This window comes from Girardinichthys multiradiatus, chromosome 9 (assembly GCF_021462225.1).
Source record: "Girardinichthys multiradiatus isolate DD_20200921_A chromosome 9, DD_fGirMul_XY1, whole genome shotgun sequence".
Taxonomy (NCBI): domain Eukaryota; kingdom Metazoa; phylum Chordata; class Actinopteri; order Cyprinodontiformes; family Goodeidae; genus Girardinichthys; species Girardinichthys multiradiatus.
The window spans coordinates 43,604,853-43,628,168 of NC_061802.1; the positions used below are offsets into that span (position 1 = coordinate 43,604,853).

Genomic DNA, 23,316 nt, shown 5'->3' on the forward strand with positions numbered 1-23,316 from the left:
CTCTAGTCAGGTGTCCAGGTGAACACCGAGGTATTTATACTCCTCCACCACCTCCACCTTTTCTCCCATGATGGAAATAGTGTTTGACCTATTCTTGTTTCTCTTAAAATTTGCAATTATCTCCTTTGTTTAAATCATGTTCAAGATGAGATGATTTATATCATCATACGGATGTTGGCGTAATGATGTATTTTCATTTAGAAGCTTTTTTACTAAACATATAGGCAGGGCTGTGTGTTTTAAATAATAATAATAATAGCTTGGTGTCACAGCAAATTGGTGTTCCTGTTGGTTTCAGATTTGGATGACTTTGCACTTGTCTAAATTGTTGCCTAGCAACATTTTGAAATAGGTTTAGTTTTGTATTAAACCACTTCTAAATTGTAGAAGATTAAAAACTGATGTTTCGTTATGAATGCCAACACAAGTATAGGAACAGTTTAAAATCGCCTCCAATGAAATTATTCAGCTCAGATCGGATCAGTCCAAATATGTCAGATATTTGTTTTTTTATGTTTTTTGCTACTGAAAAGTATTTATTTTTTTTAGTATGTAAAGCACGTTGAATTGTCTTGTTGCGAAAACATGCAATACAAATAAACTGTCCTTGCCAGTAAACTATAAATGAACAATAAAGGTCCGGGCTGACTAAAACATTGTGTAATAGCCCTTTAGTTTAGCGCCGATTGGAAGCTAACCGTTAACTATTCTCCCGGTGTTTACGAGTCTTTCATAAGCTGTCTGCCACTCTGTCTGTTTCTGTTTTCCACTGGGTTCCCCAAAATACCGTCAAATACTTCGACAATAACAGAAGTTTCTTTGATGCATTTCTAATCGAGAGTCGTCGGTCAACCCGTCTCAGCAACTTCCCTTTACTCCTTTCAAAATAACAGTGTTAAACAAAGCTGGTTATCAAGCTTTAAGTCACGCTGGCAGCCACTGTGTAACTTTGTCAAGAAATATCGCTGCGTTATAATACCGCGAGATCCTGTTCTACGAGATAATATCATGGAACGTCACTTGAGAAATACATGTGATTCGAAAATCTGATGACATCTTGGAACGTGATGTCACAACATGCCTTTGTGACGTATCAAAGGACTATACATGGTAAATAACCAGATAAGCTTGTTTTTCACTTGTCTTGGTCTTGGATCCAGCAGGAAGATTGTCATTGAAAGCTCAAGTCAACCTTAGTTTGAAGAATTTGTCTGAGAAATTTAAGAACTTCACAAAGATTAACTTAAGGCTTTTACATTATAATTTGCACAGCACTGTAATCTAAAGTCTCGACATGGCTGCACAAAGAAAGAGGACAAAACTGCATCTGAACCAGAGTGGAGCAATTTCTGCTGATGTTCTTCAGACTGATCTGCCAACGTTCAATGGAGAAAAACTATCTACCTTCCAAAACAACCAGGTTAGTAGAAAAACCACGGAGGGTCAAAGTGTCACACAGACCTCTGAAACCGACACTCAAGCCTGTCAAACCAGGGGACGAACAGAGAAGGTTGGGAATGATACTGAACCATCTGTACGACCACGCAAGTGTTCCAGAAAGAGGAAATGGATCGAAACTGATCCCTCTGCTGACAATTTTCAGAAACATTCAAATGACAAGATCTCATCAACATTCACTGTATCTTATTTACCACGCAATATAGACCTTTCTGAATTTGACCTTATACAGCCTGATGGAGAAAAACCCTCAACCTCACAAAACTATCAGGCTCACAGGAAAGTCACAAGGCAAAGGAAAAATGTTGCAATGACCTCTCTGGGTGAACACTTAGGGTTCAATCAGGAATCTGAGACTCAAACCCAGGCCAATGGATATTCTAGGCAAACGCAGCAGACTGGAAAGCGATTTGAAAGCGATTCAGAACCAACTGTACGTCCACACAAACAATACAGGACGAAGAAGTACAATTGCCAGTCCTCTGGTGGTTATTTTCAGAACAATTCCAATAAAAGAAGAGATAACTTTTACAAGCATTCGACCACTGACCAACATAATACCCATGTCAGTCCTCAGTATAGCTATAATGGGGACGAGTGGGATAATTCTGAGTACTATCCACATGAGAACTTTAATCCAGTCAGTATCACCCAAAACCAAGAACTACCACAAGAATTTCAGGATGACATGAATCCTCTTCTAAATGAAAATCACATGCTTTGGTCAATCCTGGAGGAAAATAACATTCTTCTTAAGCAAGAGAAGAAAAAGAGAATTGCGGCAGAGAAAGCTTATGATACTTGCAACGAAGAACTGAAACTGCACTATGAAGAAGCTAAACGATTCCTGGAATTTATTGACCAACAACAAAATGCTGAAGAAGCAACTCAGGAAGAGCTGGAGAATCTTAACACAGAAAATAAGGAACTGCTTAGAAGACTTGCCTTTTTTGAAAACCAACAAGGGGCTAAAGCAGAAATTCAGCTGGAGTTGGAAAATCTTAAAAAAGAAAACAAGCAACTGCTTGGAAGACTTGCCTTTTTTGAAAACCAACAAGAGGGTAAAGCAAAAATTCATCTGGAGGTAAAAAATCTTAAAAAAGAAAACAAGGAACTGCTTGGAAAACTGGGAGAAGAACAACTCAAGACAGCAAAACTGAAAAAGCATGTGGATTCTGCCTTGTCATCCACTAACCACCTATTAGCTGTAGCCCAATCAGAACAACAGAAACGCATTGAGGCTGAGAAAAAATGCAATAATTTGTTTGAGCAGCTCAAACATTATCAAGACCAGCAGGTTTGTGAGGAAAGTGAGCAGATACATACATCTCTATTGGTTTGTGATCCTGAGATCTTTGAAAATGCCTTTAAAATCAACAAAGAAGAATCAGATTCTCAGTATGAAAAGGTCCCAGAAGCCCCAGTTTGTGATTCTGAGAGCGACACAGAACAATCCGATTCTGAGTCTGAATGGGTCCCAGAAGCCCCAATTTGTGATTCTGAGAGCGACACCGAACAATCCGATTCTGAGTATGAAACGGTCCCAGAAGCCCCAATTTGTGATTCTGACAGCGACACCGAACAACCCGATTCTGAATCTGAAACGGTCCCAAAGTCCCCAGTTTGTGATTCTGAGAGAAAAAGAGAACAATCCAAATCTGAGTCTGAAACGGTCCCAGAAGCCCCAATTTGTGATTCTGAGAGCGACACCGAACAATCCGATTCTGAGTATGAAACGGTCCCGGAAGCCCCAATTTGTGATTCTGACAGCGACACCGAACAACCCAATTCTGAATCTGAAACGGTCCCAAAGTCCCCAGTTTGTGATTCTGAGAGAAAAATAGAACAATCCCATTCTGAGTCTGAAACGGTCTCAGTGGCCCCAGTTTGTGATTCTGAGATCATCACTGAAGATCCTGTTTCCAGGTCACAGATTGTCGAAGCCTCCAAAAATCATCAAGGTGAAGTCAATATAAAAATCTCAGAAGCAGGTAAGACCAAAGATCACGTATCATTGTGGAGGCGCATTAAGAAATTTTTCACTCCTGTTCATAGGCGCAAATATAAGAAAGAAATGAAAAGCATCAGGAGTGAAAATATCTTTTTTGAAAAACCTTTTTTTAACACTGTTACTAAATAATAGACATACACTACAGCTTTTCCATTAAAAAGATTAACATTTTGCAGAACAATTTCTATCAGTCTCTTCACCAGCAAACCACTGGTATTTTCATGGAAGCACATAAGTGCTGAAATCTTTTTCGTATATATCAGAGTGCCAAACTAATCCATTTGACTTATAGCGTTGTACACGAACACATTCTTTTAGGTTTACCCCGGGGTCTCCGGTTTTTCCTTAAAAAAACATTTGAACATTTGTTTTGATTTTCAAGGAATTTGAAAATTAATTTTGAAACTAATTAAGGGAAACTGGCATGTGTTCAAATAACCAGTCACAACGCAAAATCAGAAGGGAAAGTCAAATATTATTTTAATAAAAAGTTAGGTTTACCCCGGGGTCTCCGGTTTCTCCTTAAAAAAACATTTGAACATTTGTTTTGGGTGAGGTACACCAACAATATTATCTCAGGTAGATTTTACACACAAGTTATATTACTAGTCAAACAAAGAAAATGATACAAAAGGGCAAAAGAGTTGTGAAATTTATTGAAAACATTTTCATAGGAGCACAGCTGTGCCCCAAAGCTTTTTGCATTTCACATTTAGATTGTGGTCATCTGCATGCAGAATGACGTGAAGGTTTTTGGAATATGATCTTGTGCCAAGAAGAGCAGCACACAAGCCATAGATTTTAACTCGGAAATATATTATTAAATTACAACTGCTTTGAAAAAATCCAATGATTACATTTTGTGTTACATCTAATTCTGTAAAATAGCAAAGCTATTTGTTCATTAAATTGTATTATTTAAAATTCCTTTAGACTTTGCTGTCTAGAAGTGTAAATACTGGATAATTCTGATTTTTGTTATGCAAATTAGCTGGAATGTATATGAAAATATATGTATATGAAAATGTATATGGAATGTATATGAAATGTAGCTAACAAAAACAAACAGGTACTGTAAAATGTCTTCAGCAAGGAATCCAAACAAAACACAGCCAATACTGAACATTTATGAGTTTATGGTTAAAAAAAGATGAAGATCATTCTAAAATGTTTGAAAAATGATACTTTCCTAAAAAAGGTTTATTAATATCTCTTTTTTCATTTTTTTATTTAAAGAGAATGTCAGGTATAACAATATAACAAGTTTCCACTGTACATTGCTTTGCATTGTACAGTGAATACAGTTTTACCTCTGTATACACTGTTATCCTGGTTCTAATCATAGATATCTATGGTTCCAACTCAAAGAGTGACACCACAGGGATATTATCTGCTTACAAAATTGCCAGTGATACTCATAGGCAGTAATCATGGTGGTGATGGGGTGCACCCCCCTAGGAACCTTTATTTTTAAAGAAAATAAAAATATAAAAGCAAAAAAGGATGCATCTATTCCTCGCTACCATTGTTAATACAATGGTTTGGTCCGTTGTAACAGCAATTGGTGGGTTTCTGCCCAATTGGGCCTCTTTTGAACACATTTGGCTGAAAAAAATACCATTGGGCAAGTTAAAATTTGGGCTGCTTTTTACAACATTTGCCGGGTTTTTAGAAAGCAGTCATAGGAAAATTCTAGCAACATTTTCAGTCATCGAGTGGCAGAAAAGTTAAAAGTTACTGTTGAAAAAAAAATTTTATTTCTAAAGAAAGAGAACGATGATCACCATTCAATCAGCTTTATTAATTTGGCCTTATAAGGAAGACATGTTTCTAGCATCAGACGTTTAACACCTAGTTATATCAGAATTGTAAAATCCTAATGCAGCGCTGCCTCCAGGAAGAGCAGAGGTGAGAAATTGAATTAATTCTCTCCCGTGCATCTTGGCTCCTCTGTGATAAACATTTCCCCTTTAGCTTGTAAATGCAGTAGGGATGACCAGCAGGAGGGAGCAGGAAGGAAGGTGGAAGCCATTGTCAGGTCAGACAGATCGTCACCTCAGAAGGACAAAAGCATTTAAAATTTTGTTATCACACTACACCTTTCAATAAAATGTTGTGTCCTTTGTTGGATATTCATGATTTTCTGGTAATTAGCAACTAATATTAATTATAATTAATCATTAGCACTTATTAACAAAATTACCAATAACGTTGAAATATAGAATTTTAGTCAAATGTAGAAATCAGTGCACCGCCTGATCAGGAATCACTAGCCAAAAACATTCGGTCTGTCAAGTATTGTCCTATGATGACTAGCCCAACATGCCGTAATATTATGGAACAATAGATGAAAAGGGTAATCCAAGCACTGGCGTTCGCTAACAGCAAGCTCTATACATATATGTATAGAGCTTGCTATACATATATGTATATCTTTGAACTTTTACATCAGTCTGACACAAGAGGCACTTGCAAAACATTTGAACGCTATTCACCATATAATGATTAAACAATTCAAAATAATAATAATAATAATAATAGTAATGATAGTGATAATATTTAATAATGTATTTGTATAGCACTTTACAATAACCACTAGGTTAATTAAAGTGCTTTACAGTGAGTAAAAAATAAAACTTAAAACACAATCAATAAAACAGCATTACAATAAAAAAAATACTTACAATTTACATACAGTATTTGGAAATCTACTGTATCTATTCATCTGTGCAGTAAATATGCGTAGACCTATAGTTTATAGACTAACTGCAGGAATCTGGGGGCATCATACCATTTCCTAATCCATCATGAATGGTATTAGTCCAGCACCAGTTGATATATTTTATTTTGCTTATGTGTACAATCAGTAGATGTAAAGAGAAATTGTATAGCAACTTTTCTCCACACAGATCAGTAACATATAGTATCTTCGCATTATGAGGTAATTACCATATCATCAGGGTCAGATAACACTTGAGGAGAGATGGGTGGAGAAACTGGTGGCTCCACAGATGGTGTGGGTGTTGACCAGGTGGATACAGAAGTTGATATTTAAACGGTGATTCTTTTGAAGACATCTTTGAGCTGTGTCACTACTGCTGGAAGCTCTGTAAAAGAAATGAAACCAAAGGAGAAACAAGGTAACAAAAGCTTTGTGTCATTACTGTGTTTGAGACCATTAAAAAAATGACGTTAGTCATTTGTGTTATGAAGGGTGGAGGTGGAGTTTTAACTAAGGAGTAGACTGAATCTGCTATAAGGTTTAAATAGAAGATTTTCACACTTGGCTTTTAAAAGCAGTGTTTTATCATTTGCTTTACTTGAATTAATTATCAGAAAATACCTCTCAGGGCATCTATTATATCTTTCACATAGTTTTCTTTCAAGCTCTTGAATTCTCTCTGAACAATTGACATATTTATCTCATTTTATTTATCAAATTTCAATATGTGTTTTTTTTAATCAATTTCTATACAGTATAACTGGGCTACGAGCGACAGATTAAATTAATGATATCAAGGTAATTAGGAAGCAAAAATTCAACAATTTACAACCAAACATTAAAACTTGGACTGGGAATAAGGTTGCACCATATGACTTTTTTCTGCTTCTAGTGTGTCACTTTACCTCCATCCATCCATCTTCACCATCCTGTTTAGGGCACTGGGTGATTCGTTTTGGACATTGCTGCTGGTTGTCAGTACTCATCCATGAAGTCTTCCCAACTTCCACAGTTTCATTCTTGAAATAATAAATGGCAAATGCTATTGTGGTATCTCAGTGCTGAAAATGACGTTTCAGTACAGGAGCGGGCTTGATCATGCAGCTTTTTTTTGTGAGAACGAGACTGCTGCGATGGGCGACAATTAGTGATGTGACGTTCACGAACGAATCGATTCTTTTCAACGGCTCTTTACGGTAGGACTCGAGTCTTAGTTAGTGAAAGCCATTCTGTGTTATTTTGCCTCCTTTTTTAACTTAGGCAAAACACCCAAAATACGTAAGTTTCACGCACACTGGCGGCTCCGCCAAATCTGATGACTTTTTGAAAATGTTAGAGCACCCAAAGAGCCAATTTATTTGACAGATGAATAATGATAATACTTATAATAAACTGAGTAATTACAATAGGCTTTGGCAGCTCTTGCGCTGATCGGGCGTAATAACAATAATAATAATAACAATAATAATAATAATAATAATAATAATTACAAGCCTTGGATTGGTAGCCTTTGAACTCGTTGATGCGCCAGAGCTTTAAGTTCCTGGTTGACATCTTTAGGTGTTGCTTCAATATTTGAACATACATAATGTTCTCTCCTAATGATGCCATCTATTTTATGAAGTGCAACAGTTCCTCCTGTAGCAAAACAGCCCCACAGCATGATGCTGCCACCCACATACTTAACAGTTGGAATGGTGTTCCAAGCCTCACAAGCATCCCCCTTTTCCTCCTATTGTAATGATGGTCTTTATGGTCAAACAGTTGCACTTTTCTTTCATCAGATCATTTTTGACATGTCTCCAAAAATGATCCAGAAATAAAGGTCTTTGTCCTCCAGTTTACTGAAATGTGTCAGTTAACCTATCAGACGTTTCCAAAACCACGAAGTCATCATCTGTGCTTTCCCTCATTGTTTAGAGAGATAATAATTATTCTGTTTGACATTAATAAATATCTCTCTTAAATATTCTTTCTCTAATTATTGTGGCATTCAGCAAATAAAAATAAGTTTGCTAATTGTAACTGACCTAAAACAAAGTTTGGTCTGATTAAACTTCAGGCAGTGAGAAAAAAGTTGTATGCGTCCTTTAATGCAGTGTATGTAAATTTCTGGTCTGAACTGTGTTCTGTATGTGCTAACTGTAGCTGTGGATCCCGTCCAGTCAGCCAGTATGATTTTACTGTGTCAACATCACCTTGAGAGGCTGCAGTATTTTGCCTCACTATGTTAGTATTTGTCAACGCCTGACATTTTATTATTGAATGATGTGGAGTTGAAGCACATAGTGAGGCAGCCTGAAGTCAGGCTGTTTAAAAATAACTGCACCTCCAGAAGTAAAAAAAAAAAACAGGCAATCAAGCTATTTAGACCTGAAGGTAGATTCTAAAAACGTTTTTCTACATACTAATGTCTGCCTTATACTTCACATATATTCTACGTCCTATGCTGGGAAATATCAAGTCCGCAAGATCACGGCATATCTCATTCGAGACATCCTGTGAGCTGGCAGATTGGCTACTTTCATCATCCATTTTTTGTGTGACCCTCCCTGAATACTTTAGATAGATAGATAGATAGATAGATAGATAGATAGATAGATAGATAGATAGATAGATAGATAGATAGATAGATAGATAGATAGATAGATAGATAGATAGATAGATAGATAGATAGATAGATAGATAGATAGATAGATAGATAGATAGATAGATAGATAGATAGATAGATAGATAGATAGATAGATAGATAGATAGATAGATAGATAGATAGATAGATAGATAGATAGATAGATAGATAGATAGATAGATAGATAGATAGATAGATAGATAGATAGATAGATAGATAGATAGATAGATAGATAGATAGATAGATAGATAGATAGATAGATAGATAGATAGATAGATAGATAGATAGATAGATAGATAGATAGATAGATAGATAGATAGATAGATAGATAGATAGATAGATAGATAGATAGATAGATAGATAGATATTTGTATACAATATTTGTGATAATCTAGTTTTGTTATTTCATCCTTTAAAGATGTTAGGTGTAGCTCTCATTTTTAACTCCAGTGTTTATTTTATTTTTCACTGGCTGATCTATATATCTGTCTGAGGTTCAATTGATGTACACTTAATGTGACCATCTTTAGTTCCATTTTCCTTTTTGTGATGATTAATTATCTAGGTCTTTTTCCCTTTTTGGTGTGATCAGTTCTGTCTATATATCTGATAACTCCGTCACAGCGAGTGATGACATAACAATTATCCATAATTATTCTTATATTACTTTTTTTCAGCTCTGAGATGGTGAAAGAATTTCTTTTCTTTTGAGGTACTCTGGATCTTAACTGTTACCTGAGGATCACATATCTCTCAGATAGCTAACGGATAACTAATGAAAAGTTTTGAGGTTTTTGTTATTTCTTCAGCCGCTACAGATTTCTCCATCAGTCCAACATTTGTACAGGAGCAACAATATTTTTAAAAATATTTACTCAAATACTCAATTGCCTGGTTTAATGAGGTCCTCCTTTTTAGTAGTAGAATCGTTGTCAATCTCTTCTTGTCGTGTATAATTCTGTCACCAGGTGGCAGCATCATGACACATTACAGGGATTGGTTGTTACAGAGAACACAACATCAGGTTTTCAATGTCATTTCTATTGACTGCAATCAAAACAAATCTTATTAAAATTTGTTGCTATTTATGAAGTTATTTTTTTCACTAAAAGCCGAAAATACTTATGGTTATCGATCATTTAAATTTTTTTTAAATAATAAAACAAAAATGATCTAAAACACATTGCTAGAAATTAGAATTAAATCTAATTAGAAGCCATGAAAGCTCATTGCTGCTCTAATGTGTTTCATAAAAGCTTCACCAGCCCATTTAATTACATCTCCATGAAAAGCGTTCATTTACACAATAAAAAAACTGTGTCAATTAGTATGCAGACAAATGTTTAACATATCAGAAAATGAATCTACACAGCCCTTTGAATTAAAGGTTTAATACTGGAATAACTGGGTTAGGCCAGCTGAGAATGCTATTGTATGTCGACTAAATGACTCCTTTGTTAGCACTGCTGGAAAGCAATTAAAACAGGGATTGGAGTGTGGTGGTGTTCTCCTCTAACTTGTCAGTTATATTCTGGAAATGAGGGTGAAAAAACATCCGTGTCTGCTATCTATTCAAAGTGCAGCTCAGGCTCATTCATGTCGTGGTGTCTTGGAGTGAATTGGCCTCTGAAAGGACAAAGCAGGGAGACATTGAAGTTCTAGCAGGGAGCCGATGATCATTCTTGCCAAAGGAGGTTCTGTTTACTCCTGTTATTGTTATGGAAAAGATGAGCTTATCGGATACCTCACACTCATTAATGACCCTGGACTGTGCAGCTTGAATTTAAATGATGCCTTAGGCCATGTTTTACTGCAGAAACAACAGCTCCTCATGTAGCTTCATGATTCTTTCATTGCAGCTCATCTTCAGTACTTGTAGCTGAAGACATCTCTTTGAATTGAGAAAGCCCTTCAGATCAAGAGCAAAGCGTCTTTAACTACAAGAACTGAAATCCAGCTGTTTTGTTTTTTAACCATCTTTAGATTTATTATGTCCTGATGACAGAGAGTTTTCACCAGCACATATCTTGAAATAGTTGAGTCGAAATTACTCTCGTTTTTGTAAAAAAATCTCTATCAATAACTTTTCCAAGTGTGTTAGACAAGACGTGAAGTTCACACATTCGACACATATAGATCCTTCTTCCCCAGTACTGCTGTTGCACATTGGTTTCTCCAGGGTGATTAATGGTGCCTTCAATTTAATCTCATTAGTCAGACTTTTTGAAGGAAAACAAAATGTAAAAATAAAATAAAATAACAGAATGCTTAATGAAACTGGAATTCTGACTTAGAACGTTGGAGTTCAAATATAGTTTGATTGCTACACATGAGAAACATGGTCACATGACAGGTATTACACACAGTTTGTATCTCATTAAACCAGCGTTGCACTTAGTGCTGTACTACCCTGTTTGTGAATATGTTTCTATAGTGGCTGAACTCAAAGAGTTGTGAGGAAGGCATTGTTATCAGTTACACATTATTAGCATGTCCCTAAAGTTTTCCAACTTGCAACTTGAGTGTGATGTCATTTCTAGATCCGTCTTTGATTAGATGCACCAATCAGGCCTATTTTGGCTCATACTGATTTCCCCTTTTCTTTAAGGTGTGCCCTGCCAGTCCATTTTTGAGAAAGTTCTTTTTTTTCTAAAAACTACAACACAAAGAAAATGCTGCAAGTGTTTTAAGAGAGGAAGTAGAAAAGCAAACAAATGTGTTACAAAGTTATCCCCAATTATGCATTAAGGCATGTGTCCCTAACCTTTATAGGATTTTATTAACTCAAAAAAGTGAATCAAAGTACAGTCAAGTTCAAACTCTATGAGATGTTCAAGGCTGTGTTATATTATTTTATAATCTAACCCTGCCTTACACGTCTCTAAACACGATGAATGCAATAAAATGGTAGATTTAGAAAATAGTTTATGATGTATCTGGATAGATGTTTTAAATGTTGTAAAATGAGTTTTCAATAGAGATGTTTTGCATGCAATAGAAAGTACGTTTGTAATTTGTTAAAGTTGTTATGGTTTCGTTTCCTGCTTTCAATGACAAACAAATTGACAAAAGTTGAGCATGTCATGAATCCGAAATGCTTCTTTAATAATTATGCTGGGCTTTAAAGTTTTTTTAATTGGAAAGGTAACATTGAATATGCTGTTCTTGGTGGAGGTTTTGCTTCACCTTGTCACATAGAAAAAGAAAAAGTCACTGGTACAGGTACTCTCAATTTTGGGACAGGGTTCAACTCCCTGTGGTGCCCTGCTGGTTGTGTTGATAATGACCATGAGAAGTTTTCTATATTAAAGAAATGACAAACCCTAAAATATTGTAATTGCTGTTAACACCTTTTTAAACTTGTATAGTTTTTGTGACATATCTGACATGTCTGCAGTGTTCCTCAGTCTTCATGATACTGTCTGTTCTCTACTGTTCTCTAACAAACCTCTGGGGCCTTCGGGAAGTGGCTGAATTTATATGGAGATTAAATTATAGACAGCAGGATTCCATGTCTTCATTAGGTGACTTGTGAAGGAAGTTGGTTGATCTGGATTCTAGTTAGGTGCAGCAGAATGAAGAAGGCACAACGAAGTTTTCAGATTTGTAAATGTTCTGAAACCTCTTCTACTTCTATCTTGTGGTTCAGGGTGTTTAGTATTTGTGGTCAGATATTCTCCAGTGATGGACCCAGTTCATGACACAGATCTTACAGAAACATTTCTATCAACACCTGAACAAGGTCAGACAGAAAAAAACAACCCAGGATGTGAAATGATAGAAACTGCTCACAGCATCTTGTTTTAAGAACCATGGGTTGGATTGATAACAAAAATGCTAGGAGGGGAACCAGTTTGTCAGTCATTTCCTACAGACCTCTGAACATTCCTACACGCAACATAAACAACAAAACTTGTGTTCTGTGATACTTGTTGGGACTTCTAATTTTATGCAAAGATAACGGATAAAAACTGATTTTATTTTTTTTACCCAAAAGCTATGTTGAGCTTTTACACAGCTTGCACACTTTCATTATTTAATTACCTATAGAAGAAAACCCCTTAATTAATCATGCAAACTGTTTGTCACTTAGTCTGGAATTTTTTGTGTATCAGCAGCAGAGCGATTTTACAGTTAAAGCATATAGATGAACACTAGAAATGAGTATCATTCTAGAAATAGTAACCTATAACTTTATGACAAAGGTGCAAGGTAAAAAACAACTACACGGTTATTAATCAATAACAGATTTAAATCCTAATATATACAGTTGTATTAAGTGAATCTATGCAACTCCTCTTTGGATTTTCTGTTTGCGACAGAAACTTGGCAGCTGATCTCTGATTTCAATCACCTACATTAATTGTGTTTGTTGGATTTCTCCTACATTGGAACCCTATCGCTATGTGAATGAGGCGCTGGACTTGCTGCAGTTTGAGTTCAACATGTGGCATCGGTCAGAATTTCTCCAGAGCATTTCTCCGCTTTTGAACTGCAGCCTACTAAAGTTGGTGGATTTTTTAGCATTCTCATTTACTGCCCTCCAGCTCCAGCTGGACAGTTTCTATCTCAGGTCATAGACTAATTATTGAGGATGTTGGAAATTGTCGTGCAAACAAGTATTTAAACATAGTTGAATCACATTATCTCATTCATGTTTATGAGCATACAATGGTGGTCATATACTGGACTCTGTTTATCTTTTGATTTAGATGTCAACAGTGTCCACTGCGAGGGGATGTTAATTATTATTATTATTAATATTAATTATTGTTTACTAAGGCATTCTTGCTAATCTATCTGGTATTGCCAAACCACCCTCCCCCGACTTCAGAGAGGAGGTCATGCTCACCCATTTGCATGTGAAGTGCTTGTTGTGATTATTATTATGATTATATTATTTAACATTAATATTTTATTAAATAATAATTCGGTCTATTAAGTTTTGTCCTGTGACTACCAGCCCAATAAGGCGGTGGTATTAGGACAATAGTGAAAGGGTTGAGCCAAGCGCTGACATTATTAACAACAGCAAAACTCTGCACAAACATGGAATAAATTCACACAATTTCCTAAAATACAAGAATTAATTAGCAAAAATAATTCAACTTAAAGTCGAACATATTTCAATCAACAAACTCTTTACTATACTAAAACAATCCAACTAAAACGACCAAGCAAAATTAAAGAATAAGGAAGACCAATTAACTATGTACAAATATGAACAAGTAAATCAGAAATGGTTAATCATGGCCAAAAGAGTGATGCAACATTACCATTTAATGTTATTTATGTCTGAGAACCAAGGGTTATCTTGAAGAATCTGGAAATGAGGTTAAGTTAGTCGTGGAACTAACTTAGGCAACGATAGGTATACCTTCAAACCACAATTTCACAATGCAACATCAGATAAAATATTATTTTAATAAAACTATATTTTAAAGAATGATTTGCTGAATAAAACCAACCTTCTGGATGACTTATTCTCAATTTAATTAGCTGCCTTTATTTAGTTAAATAATATATATTTTTTTAAATTAAGGAAATATTTAAATATTTAAGGAAATCAATTATTTGACTGGTTTAATTAGTTATCACATTTAGTAAAATAATATTTAAGAAAATATTTTCTAGATTGAAAACTAACAGCCTTTCTGGTTAAATGATTCTAAATAGACTCTGTCGAGGTAGGAAAACTTTACTGGCCGTCCGTTAACTCTTACATTACTCCTCACCTCTCATCGACTCTTTTTATTTGGCACCCCAAAGGACAATCCTCAGTCAAAGATCAGTTGTATGTTTCCACAAGTTTATTAAAACCAATCTGAATTCAGAGAGGGAGACATCACACTTACACAGGTACCTGGAAACGTCTGTGTGTTGTCTCCTTTGGAGGTGCGCCACAGTACCTTTATATACCCCTCGCTGCTATGCAGTACACATACACAATCATTCTGTCTGTGGATGTCTCCCAGCAACAGTATAACCGTTCCTCATGTCCAAATAAGGAGTGTTTCTGGTTATTTTCTTCTAGTGAGCTTGTCCTCCCGTATCTTCTTCACCCCCATCCGGTAATCCCTTGTCATTCACCAATTTATGACCTTGGACTCTCTATGCTTCACTCCCTAAGGACCTTGCACTTTCTATGCTTCACTCCCTAAGCTTGACTCCCCTATATCTGCACACAGGTTACACACATAGATACTTTATATTCTACATTACACACATAGATAGTTTATATTCTACAACCCCCCTTTTGAACTCTCATAAAAGAGTTCACAATCTAAAATGTCCTTCTAAGAATAAGTAGAAATAAGTAAAAAATATTACTGTACCCCCTGTAAAACAAGTAAATCATTAAGAAAACATGCATCCATCTTATCATGCGTCCATGAATTCACACTCTGAGTCCTCATCCTGGTTAAGGTCAATTTGCAACAGTGGCATCATTATCTTTGGATCCCTCTGCTCAATTGCAGAGGTGATGAGACGCACCATCAGAGAACGAATGCATAGTACACAACAACATCCACAGGTCACCATTATCGCTACAAATACTGCAACAGAAATCATCAAAGACATTATCAAACCCTTCCATTGTCCAAACATGCCTGTAATCCACACAAAGTTAAATCGTAACCTAAAGAAGTTACAGAAACATCAAAATGTAATATAAAATATAAAATGTTCGCCAAATGGTGTCTTCTAGGGTGGGAGGGAAGCTCCACCACTCCCAGTGAGATAGAAACTCAATCACTTCCGCCTCTTCTTCTGCTGTTCTAAGGGCTAAGCTCTCAGGGCAGACTGACCCTGGGCTAATTTCTCTCACCCGGGGATTATTCTGCCCCTTCTTGGGTGAGAGAAGTGAGATTATCTTTTCCTGTGTTTTCGCTCAGATCTTCCTGGATCTGAGAGAGGGATCGTTGAGGTGGTTCCGTTCCTGCACACTGGCTCCAATGATACCAAGTATCACCTTTGCCCTTCAGCCTGACTGCATGGGTTGTCCTCTCTGTGACCTGGAATGGACCGGTCCACCTTGGCTCTGACCACTTTCTTTTGATGACTTTCAGGAGGACCCACTCGGCTTCCGATGTGGTGGTTCCGACCCTGGTCTCTGGTTCTGCTCGGATCTGTTTGGAGAAAGCTGTAACAAGACTGTGGAGAGATCTGTAATAATCACGATGAGACATACATTGTTCACACTCAGTGAGAAACGGTAACCTCGTTTATGGGCCTGGAAATGGCCTCCCTGTTTGCAGCTCATGTGGGGTCAAACCATGTTTCTGATTTATAGAACTCCGTACAGACATCAGAGCTAATGGTAAGGGGGTAACCCAATTCATTTTGGACTGTGCACAGATTTTAGCCAATTTGGTCTTAAGGGTTCGATTCATTCTTTCAACCTTCCCCTGTGACTGTGGATGGTACACAGTGCCAAATGAGTGTTTCAGTCCCAGAAATTTCCCAGAGAGCGCTTTACCACTCCTCCCAATTCCTTAGCTTGATGCTCAGGATGCAAAGAAAGAGAAACATGAGGAACAGCTTCATCTGACAGTAAATACCATTCTGCTTGGTCAGGTGTTAAATCAACTGTTGCAGCCACACCCTCAGGAGCCACATAAATATTTTTGGATGAAATAAACCATGTCCTACCTTCTACTGTTTCATTAAACAAATCCTGGTACCATTCAGTGTGACAACAGTTGTAGAACAGAGAGACATGGGGCAGGTCAGGCGGAGAGGTGTAGGGGCAGAGACTTTGAATCCAGGGTTTCCACAGCTGCTACACAGAGAAGATGCTGCTTGGAGAAGAAGGTGCGGTTAGCAGTCCCCAGTAGATGTCAGCATATTCCTCTTCAACTGGCTGTAAAAAATATTGTCCATGCTGAAGCATTTGTCCACATGCCAAAGAGGAACCATCTGGAAAAGTTACCGTTAACCCATCAGTACCACACAGCACTGATGCTCCCAGCTTCACTAATAAGTCTCTGCCCAGCAAATTAACAGGTGTGCGGGGTGAACACACAAAAGGGTGAGTTACTCTCTGAGTCCCAATCTGAACAGGAAGTGGTACAGTCACAGGCAGAATTTATGCAGCCCCTGAGAAGCCCATCACAGAAACAGTCTTGGTAGAGAGCAGTGGTTTAGGAGGTTGCTGTGTTATGGTGGGAATAAGTAGCTCCAGTGTCCACTAAAAATTCAGACAGTTCTCTCCCACCTTTGCAGGCAACATGGGGTCTGCTTTGCCCACGCTGCCTTGGTCCTCCTCAGGGGCGTCAGTATGGGCTGTAAGACGGGTGTCCACCCATCTGTGGATACTGGCCCTGCTGGGGTGGTAGAGGTGCCATACCTGCATTAGGAGGGGCCGTTACTCCCTGCTGTTACCCCCAGGTGGGGCAGGTGCGTGCCCAATGTCCAGACTGACCGCAGTTGTAGCACACATCTCCCAGTGCCCTGCTGGCTCCACCCCTTCCTCTGGGTGCTCCACACCATCTACTACGACCAGCTGACAACCAACATGCCATCCGCCTCCACGACCGGGGACACTGTACCTGTAATTATTAAATGGATAAGGGTGGAGGGGGGGGGGGAATCCCCCTCCTGGCCACTGATCAGTCACAGACATTGGGGTGTGTGCTGCAGGAGATGCAGATGCAGCTGGAAGAACAGCTGGAGCTGCAGCTAACATTACATTTTCAGTTATATCACTTTTTTTCTTATTTAATTTCTCTTTGGTCTCTTGCAGCTGTAATTTAAGGAGCTGATTCTGTAGGTGCTCTTTCTCCTCTTTTCTTTTTCTCTGCCTCCTGAGCTGTATGTATGGTGAATTAAATGTTTTTCCCACTTTGTGAAATCTGCTCCCTGCAAATCAGGATTATTTTTCATCTTTTGACACATGTCAACAGGAACTCCTTTTAATATGGCTTTTTAAACAGCTGTCCCATTCCTGTCCCGTCACCCTTAGGATTAACTCCTGTGTGTCTCATCCATGTGTCCACAGCAGCACTAATGTGCTCTTTTGGATGCTGATTAGGGTCCCAATTGTATTGAGGGACTGCAACGGGGGCGGATACTGATTTCTTATGGCCTTCCCTAGGGCTGTCATTACACGTGTCAGGGGTGTGTCATCAGGGTCCTTACTGCAATCAGCATTCTGTTCTATCTCCCTAGCCACCGAGGGACGCACAGATCGTCCCAAAATTGCTCTAAAGTCACCCAAGGCCAATGTCATGCCTTTAGTCAATGTATCTAATTCCTGTAACCAGACACGTCCGCATCCTGCAATAGGTGGCAACTTATCCACTAATGCCTGTACATCTCCCAATGAAAAAGGGACATATTTTGTCATTCCAACTGATGAGGTCAACAACGGACATTGAAATCTGGATGGACCGCTCTGGCTACGAGTAGTCATGGTGTGTGTTCTTCCAGAATCTTTAAACTGTTTTTCTGTCATCTGTTGAGAAGCTTTCTCATATAAATCATGCACTTTTGATTCCAATAGTGTAACCCATCTTAAAAGTCTAAGCGTTTCTTGTGCTTCTGCCTCTCTTAGGCCCTACTTCAGCTCTTTTGCTTTAACTTTACGCTTTATTCCACCAAGTTGCCCTTTCACATCAGCTTTAATCAACCAACTTTCTTTATCCTTCAGATACCTCTTATATTCTCGGTTCAACCATCTACCTAACGGTTCCCTGTCATCCATTCCTACTCCTCCTTCGACAATCAATCTCTCCTGCCATGTTGAACAACTTTTTTTTTTTTTTACTCTATGGCAATACAGTTGTAATATAATCACCGCTTCTACAGTCACTCACACTCAAGTGCAGCCATTCGCAAACACTCATTTGTATTCTCTTCTCACTCATATGCATTATAAATCCAGTTAGACAAATACAAAAACACAACAGGATATATAGCTTGCGCGTGCGGAGGGCCTTTAACCCTTCCACTCAGTGGGACTTTTTCAATCTTTCCTGGTCCAACCGCTGTGATGCCAAACCCGGTTTGACACCTAGGAATCAACCCTCCGTTGACTCCCTGGAATTCCTTTTACTTAATCTTATTATTACAGTTTCTCCATTTAAGTATCTCAACTGGCTTCCTACACCTGCCAATTCAGGGTCTCGGGGTCCTATCCCTGGCCACTTTGAGGCGTCCTCAGTCCCTCGGGGAGGCCCTTCCTAACCCCAGCCTAAATACCCCAGTCCTCGTCAGGACTGAGTTTGGATTGCCAAATCCGGAACTTATTTACTTCAACACCGTCACCATTTAAGTATCTTCAGTGAAAAGTATGTTACAGCCTCAACATTCAAGTATCTCGGCTAAAATTTATCTTGTGTCAATCAACAAATATTTTTACGCAATATATCATTTCTTTACCGTAATACATTATTTCAACCAACAAATATTTTACCCAAAACTGATCAAGACTGTAAATTTAAGAGAAAACAGATATCTATTCCACAACATCACCTACACTATTAGTAGGCAAAAGGAGAATAAATATAGATCTCCTTACCTTTTGTTTTGGGTCGACTCTGTGGTGTTGTAGAACGACGTCCGCCTCGTAGTCAATTAATTATCCTTTAGTTAGTGCCAAATCCGGGTCACGGCACCAACTGTCGAGGTAGGAAAACTTTACTGGCCGTCCGTTAACTCTTACATTACTCCTCACCTCTCATCGACTCTTTTTATTTGGCACCCCAAAGGACAATCCTCAGTCAGAGATCAGTTGTACGTTTCCACAAGTTTATTAAAACCAATCTGAATTCACAGTGGAGACATCACACTTACACTGGTACCTGGAAACGTCTGTGTGTTGTCTAATTTGGAGGTGTGCCTCGCTGCTATGCAGTACACATACACAATCATTCTGTCTGTGGATGTCTCCCAGCAACAGTATAACCGTTCCTCATGTCCAAATAAGGAGTGTTTCTGGTTATTTTCTTCTAGTGGGCTTGTCCTCCCGTATTTTCTTCACCCCGATCCGGTAATCCCTTGTCATTCACCAATTTATGACCTTGGACTCTCTATGCTTCACTCCCTAAGCTTGACTCCCCTGTATCTGCACACCGGTTACACACATAGATAGTTTATATTCTACATTACACACATAGATAGTTTATTTACTACAATTCATAACATGGTGGAAAGTCACGTCCTTATGGTGCGGTCAGACCGACCACGATTCCAGCGAATGTTTTGCCTCATTTGTGTGCAGTCGCTCACCTGACATTTTGCCAGTAATTCGTGTGGCCAACAGGTGACAACGCATCACTCATCACTTCACCTCATCATCAAACAGGAGGTGCTTCCATCTGCTGCTTGCCGGTTTCAACTCAACATGGCGACACTGGATTTTACGGAGCTAGTCACAGTTGTTTATTTATTGAAAGCCGAACAATGCCGCCGGTGTCAACGTCCCTGGGTTCACCAGATTCTCCAGAGACAGAACCCGTTTGGAGAGCACCACCACCTAGTCCAGGAGCTGAATCTGGATATGGTTCGCTTTCAGCGGTACTTCCGTCTATCCAGGATACAGTTTGATGACATGCTGCCCCAGGTTGGGGGCATAAGCCTCCGAGACACCAACTACGGGCGCTGTATCCCCGCTGCAGAACGCCTGTTCATCTTCAGTGAGGCACCGAAGATGAGCAGGCGTTCTGCAGGTGACTAAATTAATCTTCGGTGAATAAATCAATCTTCAGTGAGTAAATAAATCTCGGCTCAATAGAAAAACAGCCTGCACCTTTTACCTTAGCTGTTAGCGGTTGGAGCAAATATAGGTGGAGACTATAGCTAGTTACCACTCCTTTAAAATCAAACATGTACCTTTAAAATATCATCAATAAAAGGATCAAAACGCATAAGCGTGGGCGCCGTGTTTTGGCCGATCTGTGTTAAAAAAACCACCCTTTACATAAAGTTTGTCTTAACTTTAAAACACAACACAGAGCACATTAGCTGAGCAGCTAGTCTGCTGTCACTTAGATAGAAAGGTGTCCTGGGCAAAAGGGAAGCGGAACTGTCCTGGTAATCCACGTGTGAGCACTAACAGAGGGACTATCGTTGCAGTTACTCTCAGTAGCTGAGGAGCAGGGGTCGGCTCGTTAGCCAGCCCGGCCAAACTGTACGACAAAGGCATTTGCGGCTCCTTCATAAATTTAATTCCACTTCACAATTGTGTCCCACCTGTTGTTGATTCTTCACAAAAAATTAGAATTTTATATCTTTATGTTTGAAGCCTGAAATGTGGCAAGAGGTTGAAAAGTTCAAGGGGGCCGAATACTTTCGCAAGGCACTGTATTTGAAATGACTTATTCGTCATCTGAAGGGTCACACATCTGTAATTACAATTCAAGATATCTCGAATGTAATTATGACTAGTCAAAAATAAAATTTTGGATATCTGAATCAAGAAATTGTGCCAAAGCCCCCTTATGCTGTTCTCCAGCTGTCCAAACAGTTGCCTGCAGAATTTTGGGTGGTTGCAATGGCGCTGGCTTTTGTTGACAAAATTGTACGAAAATGTCACAATATAGAAAGAGCTCTTCAGTATGGGATATGCAGAGAGCGCAAAAATTGTGAACTTGAAGACTGCTTAAGAAATCTACAAAGAATTTACTTTCTGCCACTCAATGCACTTAAAAACGGCTTAGAAGAGCTGAAAGTACTACTGTCGACTCATTTCCAAGTCGAAAATGGAGCCTTCTCTGCAACCCGAGATAGTTAATGTAATAACCACACATACATTTTTTGTAAGGTTTATATAGGTATAAAACACACACATACACACACATACACAAACAGATGTATAAAGGAAACACTTGCCTACATGCTGAGCATTTCAATATGATTCTATTTCAGGTGGTCGAGGTAGACCAACCATTCGTATTAGAAGAGATCAGATCGACTTTCTTTTGACCCAAGGACACATGGTCAAAAGGATGGCAAACATCTTAGGATGCTCAGCATCATTTCTTTACAAGAAGTCCAAAGCACATGGTGTACCAATAAGGAGAATGTTAGCTGCAGTGACTGATGAAGACCTTGGAGCTAATATCAGACAACTTTAGGCCCTGTATCCAAATTCTGGGAATGAGGTATGGTATCAAAATTATTGTATTGCTTCAGGACAAATATATGTAATATGCTTAATAGTGATGAGACAGAATGCTAATTATTTTATCATTTTATTTTGATTTTCAGAAATCATAAAAGTTCTTGGACTGTTTAGCATATAAGACCGTTTGCTTCTCGATTCATGACTAGATGTTGAATCTGAAACCTAGATTTTCAAAAATGGAGTTTAAACGAAAATTCAACATGGAAAACTCACCACCTCCGCCACGTCCAATCACTCCTCACTGGCTGCTCCAATCAACGGCAGGTCCGCACTCCTCCTCAGCCAATCATCTCCCAGGGCATCACTTTTAAAGACCCTCTGCATGGAAAACACCGCTCTTCTGCTGTGCTTCGACAATCAGCTGCGACATGTCCGACTAGTTTCTGGCGACTGTTTCCTCGTACTGTTTGTGACGAATTCCGCCCTCCTTCTCTGCTTGTAGAAGCGTTTGACTGGCCTCCTGCCTAATGGCCCCTTTTCCCCTTGTCTCAGCTCCGGGCATGTGGAAAGTGCTTTAAGAACTCCTCCAATCCATCTACTAAGTGTTGCTGAAGTCGCCCTGCCTTCTCCGCGGCTCCTGCCGCCGCGTCACCCGGCCCGGCTTCTCCAGTGGTTCTCTTCCGATCTCGTCTCTCAAACCAATCTTCCCACTACCCAGGCTCTGACATCTTCTTCTACGCCGGTCATCCCACAATCTTCCCTGCTTCATTCATCTTGTCCATGGATTCTGTCCAGAGTTTAATATCTTCTTTACTCAGCTCCTCCAGGAGTTCGCCTCTAATTCTGCCACATCAGCATTTCCTCAGCTCCGACAACGTTCAACTTGCTGCTAAAAAAACAATTTAAAACTGCAACAAGCAATTGTTTTGAGGAGAAGAAAGTGCAGGAAGCGAAAGAGGCTTTTACACCAGACTCTCGCCACACCAGTGTTTGTTTGAAAGGTAACTTCAGTGTTATGGCCTACTGACTGCCCAGACTCACTCTGAACCCAGTGATATCTTACAATGTTGAGCCTGGAAAACTAGTAAAAAAATCTGTTTGTCGGCTTGCTGTCTAAAGTTTACGCAGTTCTTATTATTCTGATTTGATTGCTGGTTACGTTGACGGTTGTGATTGGTTTTTGCTCAGAATGTCATCTGCAGCAGTGAATTGTGGGTACTTCGAACCCATCAACGGGAACGCGCAATTCAGGGACACAAGGGTGAAAGTGCCGGTATTGGGACAGGGCCTTGCATGTGAACACATCATTATAGCTAAAAACAATATACAGAACGTAAATACCTTAAGTAACTCTATCAATATGCTGCTTTAAATCTTTTGCTTCATTATTTACCATGAATTTTACCTTAAATATTTACAACCCCTGT

At 38.8% G+C, this 23,316-nt stretch overlaps 1 protein-coding gene across 2 annotated transcripts in view; it reads left to right on the top strand.

Moving 5' to 3' along the window:
* The first annotated feature begins 36 nt into the window (after positions 1 to 36).
* The window catches only part of LOC124873321 (putative protein tag-278), a 34,935-nt gene continuing 11,655 nt past the window's right edge, over positions 37 to 23,316 (top strand). The window contains exons 1-3 of one of the 2 annotated variants that reach the window (XR_007039497.1): positions 37 to 3,449; positions 21,691 to 21,926; positions 22,033 to 22,890. Coding sequence is in view for 1 of the 2 variants with exons in the window: in XM_047373883.1 (XP_047229839.1) it covers positions 1,295 to 3,449; positions 5,444 to 5,547 (2,259 nt within the window). In the remaining variant the exon portion in view is untranslated. Of the gene's footprint in view, positions 3,450 to 5,443; positions 5,867 to 21,690; positions 21,927 to 22,032; positions 22,891 to 23,316 lie in introns of those variants that run through there. The other variant, XM_047373883.1, reaches the window with a different exon arrangement.